This window comes from Etheostoma spectabile, chromosome 2 (assembly GCF_008692095.1).
Source record: "Etheostoma spectabile isolate EspeVRDwgs_2016 chromosome 2, UIUC_Espe_1.0, whole genome shotgun sequence".
Lineage (NCBI taxonomy): Eukaryota > Metazoa > Chordata > Actinopteri > Perciformes > Percidae > Etheostoma > Etheostoma spectabile.
In genome coordinates this window covers 27,027,077-27,031,637 of record NC_045734.1, presented here as the reverse complement: position 1 = coordinate 27,031,637, position 4,561 = coordinate 27,027,077, and the positions used below count along the sequence as shown (strand labels likewise).

The window sequence follows — 4,561 nt, the reverse complement described above, 5'->3', positions numbered from 1 at the left end:
GTGTGTGTGTGTGTGTGTGTGTGTGTGTGTGTGCACGTGCGTGCGTCCCAGAGATCGTGGAAGATGCAGTCATTAAACTTTTCAGATGTGAACTGTAGATGTGATCAAAATGAAGGTCAAGTTTTAAGAAGGGTGTGGTCCGTGAAATGGCCCTGGACGTTTGGGGTGAGGAAGTAGGGAAGGGGGCTTGGGCATCCCTTTCCTTTCCTTGTCCTACTTTGCACCCCTGACCCAAATGCAAGATACAGTCACTAAATTTGAAACTAAAAATAAATAAGATGGGTGTGGTCCTAAACATTGTAACTTGTAAAAAAAAAAAACAACTATAGGCAAAACAAACTCACATCTCCGGAAAAAGGTTACAGTCAGGAAGAGCTACAGGTGGAGCGTTAGAGGGGCTAGGTAGCTGCAGCAGCATGATATCATGAGACCTCCTCCTGTTTGTCTCATTGTCTTTGTCTGTAAAGATCACAGGTTCCGCTGTGATTTGCATTTCTTGAGGTGGACCCCCTGGATTCACACTTACATCTGCAAACACTCTGTAAGAGGTTAAAGATGAATATCACACAATATCACAAACACATCCAATCATTCCACTCTGTTTCTCATCTCTTTTATTAAGGGTCACTGATCGTTATTGGCTTTAAATTGTTTGATCGGTGGTCTCCGCCGATCAGATGACCCACTACTCGTGAGAAAAATTGTGACTACTACTGAAAAATGTCAGAAGTGATTGAATGGACATATTTTAGATTTTGAGCTAGGACAAAAAGCTCATCAATTCAACTGTCAACTGTCAATAAACAGTTGACAATTCACAATACATTATCTTCTGTTAATTTTAAGACATATACATTGTCGTCAAGACTATTCAAATTAATATATGATAAATATGTCACATTATAAATAGAAGACTTCAAATAAACCCGGTGACCGGTGATTGGCCCCAAAAATCCTTATCGGAGCACCCTTATCTTTTACAATACGTTTTTCTCAAGAACAGCTAAACATTTATGTCAGTATGATACCTTTCATTAGGCTGCATGTGTTTAGAGTGTTTAATTCTGACAGTATTTTAAGATATAAGATATAGGATAATATCCTTACTTTCCTGGCTTCCAACAGTGAGCTGCAGTTAAAATCCACCGGTCACTGATCAGAGAGCCACCACACAATTTGGAAGATTTACCGGCAGCAACTCTCAGTTTAACGTGGTACTGACGCTCACATGGTTGACCTCCAATGATTCTCTTCTGTAGATCCAGCACTGTGCTCACTGTGACACCTGAAATAACAGGTCATCCATGGTAGAGTTCTTTTCTTTCTTTTTTCAATGCACAGCAGTAATAACCCAAAAAAGGAGTGTCCCAATTATGACAAAGGACAATATTGCTACTATACATGACTGAGAATAGGATGTCACTGACCAGACAAATGTTTTTGATAGTAAATCATTAAAAAACACAACAACTCTGCTACAAAAACACTTGGAAAGGTGAGTTTATACTTGAAGCAAGATGCAAGCTTCATGATTCAAACTCTTTTATTAATCCCACAACAGGGACATTTGTTTAACGTCAGCAAGGGATAGTGAAAAATAGTTTGCCTGGTCTCTCAGAATTCCGTGAAATGATCACAAACTGTTAACACTGCATTACCTGGTGGTGGCACAGAATGTGTGAAAAGTCTGTGAGGCCACCAAGGAAAACAATGCCAATGTTAAGCCAATGAGAAGCTGACGTAGCAGTTGGAGGGACTATGGTAGGAAGTGAAGGCCCGAATATCTGCGCGAGGAGGTTTGTTGGGGTGGTGGATGGGTCAAACACAGGACTTTCACCCCTGAATATCGCGTCTTGCGTGTAATGTTTCTTAAAGCTGCGTTCTTCATTCTCTAACTAGCTGTCTGGTTTTACCCTGCATGGATCTGAGGAGCAGTCAACCATAGCCCTCATAAATCCACCGGAGTTTAAAATGCTAAAACAAAGAAAGCGGGAAGAAAAACGGAGATCAGCGAAAATACATGCGTCCGGCAGAATTTCCTTTGACACTGGAGCAATCCCAGATGTGGAATGCCAAGTATAGACTAAATGCAACATAACAGAAATAACTTTTATAATAACTTACAATACAGACTAATACAGACATTGACATCACCAGGGAAAAGGAGATTGAGAATCAGAATAACAGGAAACTGAATATAATGGATTAGCTAGACAAACAATTACATGCATGCATTATATACAAATATTTGAACACTCACCAATCCACAGCAAAGGGAGAAGCCAAAGCCACGTCGTTGCTGCCATTCACCATCAAACTGGATCCTTTCTGTCAGAACAGCTGTAGCTACCAATCGCCTCGTAAAGCCTTATCAACACAACCCTACTGGCTGCAGTACTCTCCACATTAATGCAAAGTCTGGGACACTTATCAATAAATGCTGCCCTTGTTCTCCATGAAGTGACAGCAAGGGAATAATGAAGAAGTGAGCTCACTGACTTGAACCACCTGTTCTCTACACACTCCACTGCATGTCACTCACTCACTTATTCACAGAAATATGTGACGTAAAGCACTTTTATTTTAACTGTAACAACAATTTTTCCTCCAACGTTAAACAAGTGTTTTAGTTGCCTGACAGTTACCAAGCCTTCACCATACACTAACCAAATTTTATTTTCCATAACACGATATTTTCCTTTTCCTGGTTGGGCAAATCCTCCATGTGTAATGGTATATTGTGATACCAATATGTATTGTATAAAGGCAATTTGCTGATCAATGGAGAAAAAGTTTATGGATACAATTTCAAAATGGGAATAATCCAATTAGTTAAAATATACACAAAATACTTAAGCACTCACATGGTGAATGCAGTATAGATTTACTGAAATAGCACAATCACAACCTCTCTGGCACAGTGTCAACAACAGTTCACAAAAGTCTCTTAACTTGAGTACAGATCGCAAGCAATTTACTAAACTACTGCTTAACTGGATTTCTTTACAAAATGAAGGGATTCATGTTTTCGTAGTATCTTGTCATATCAGAATCAGAATCTGAATGGAGATTTTTGACACATAGGTTTTCACTTACAAGGATTGGTGTGATTGTTGCTTTCAATTAACATTAAAGTGAGCAAGCATGTGCTGCAGTTAGCCACCTCATCTCGGCTAGTGATGTAGAAAACCGTGGAGATTTGTAACAGCTCACCCAGAGACATTAAATTACATTCAAAAACCTGTATCTCACTCAAAACAGCATGGATGTTTTTCCCACGTATGTGTATGGAAGCACCAGAGATACAAAATAACACCTTAAATTCCAGAAAAAGTTACTTTTTCATAAGATGGGCACTTTAAGAAGAAGTAAAAAATGTAAGCAAAGTACTGTAACAGTCAAGAACAAAAAATAGAATAGAAAAATTACCGTAAAAAATGAAACAATTCCTTAAAAAGACAATAACAAGCGGGGGTTAGAGAGCTGCTCTTTCTGACTTTTCATCCTGACTAGCAGATTGAACATGAAGATTTCAGCGGAAACTTGCGGACCAATAAAACAGTCAGTCATCCTCACAGCAGAAGTGAGAAGGAGGGTCATTACCAGTTCAAATAGCAAAAACACTACCGTATTAGGTAAATTGTGCAAGCCGCTCATGACGACTCATAATTACATTTATTGTTAGGCGGCCACTCGCGGCTGCTGTAACCATTGCGAGAGCAAACGAGTGAGCAAGGTGACATAGTTTAGGAGCTCCAAATTCCACAAAAGGAGGCAGTTTGGGGTGGACGGGTAAAAAAAACACAAGATTTCATTCAAGAGCCGGGAGTTGGTGTACAACATAAAACAATAAGTCACCGGTGACCTTTTGACAGCTACCGAGTTTTAGGGCCCTTAGCTTGTGACGCCATTAAATCACATTGTAAGGTAAGCACAACGTTTTACATGACTCATTTTAGGCCCACCTGAGGAATGTATCTTATTCTGCCCTATTAAATAATGTCTTGGGGCATTTAACAGCTGTGCGGACTTTACTTTATTTTAACATTTTTGTCCTGAACCTGCAACAACATGGATGTGCACAATATCGTCTTTTTTTTAAATCATTTTAGGCCAATCCTTGATGTTTAAGTAACTCTGACTAAGAGTTAATGTTCTGTTTCACAATATTATATGCTGGTTTATAACTGCTACATTTACATTAAATAGTAAGTACGGTTTGTTAGGCCATGGTGACACTTACTCTCTCTCCTGAGATCATCGACCAATCTCGTGCTCAGGCAGGAAAATAGGACAGACCGCAGCAGCTGTGAAACAGACTTTGGACCCTTGAAGTGATGTGTGTAAAACAGAACGTAAGTTTAAACTGTTCGGTAGCCTGATAAACTGCCATGGGTTTTATTGCCTTGTTATCTGTGTAAATATTGAAATTCCGTTTATTCACATTTCAATAAGTGTTCTGCTACAATGTAGATAAGTTTTGTCCGTGTTACGACATGACATTTAATTTTTAGTTTATACTGTTTATTGATCCCCAGTGGGGAAATTACAATTTACACTC

General features: G+C 39.2%; 1 protein-coding gene across 3 annotated transcripts in view; it reads right to left on the bottom strand.

The window, feature by feature from the left end:
- Nucleotides 1–4,561, bottom strand: part of LOC116704469 (anionic trypsin-2) — a 25,451-nt gene that overhangs the window by 1,212 nt on the left and 19,678 nt on the right. For 2 of the 3 annotated variants that reach the window (XM_032540012.1, XM_032540005.1), the window contains exons 2-3: nt 1,108–1,285; nt 345–539 (exon numbers count right to left, since the gene is read on the bottom strand). In XM_032540012.1, coding sequence (XP_032395903.1) covers nt 345–539; nt 1,108–1,285 — 373 coding nt within the window. Of the gene's footprint in view, nt 1–344; nt 540–1,107; nt 1,286–2,260; nt 2,499–4,561 lie in introns of those variants that run through there. The other variant, XM_032539996.1, reaches the window with a different exon arrangement.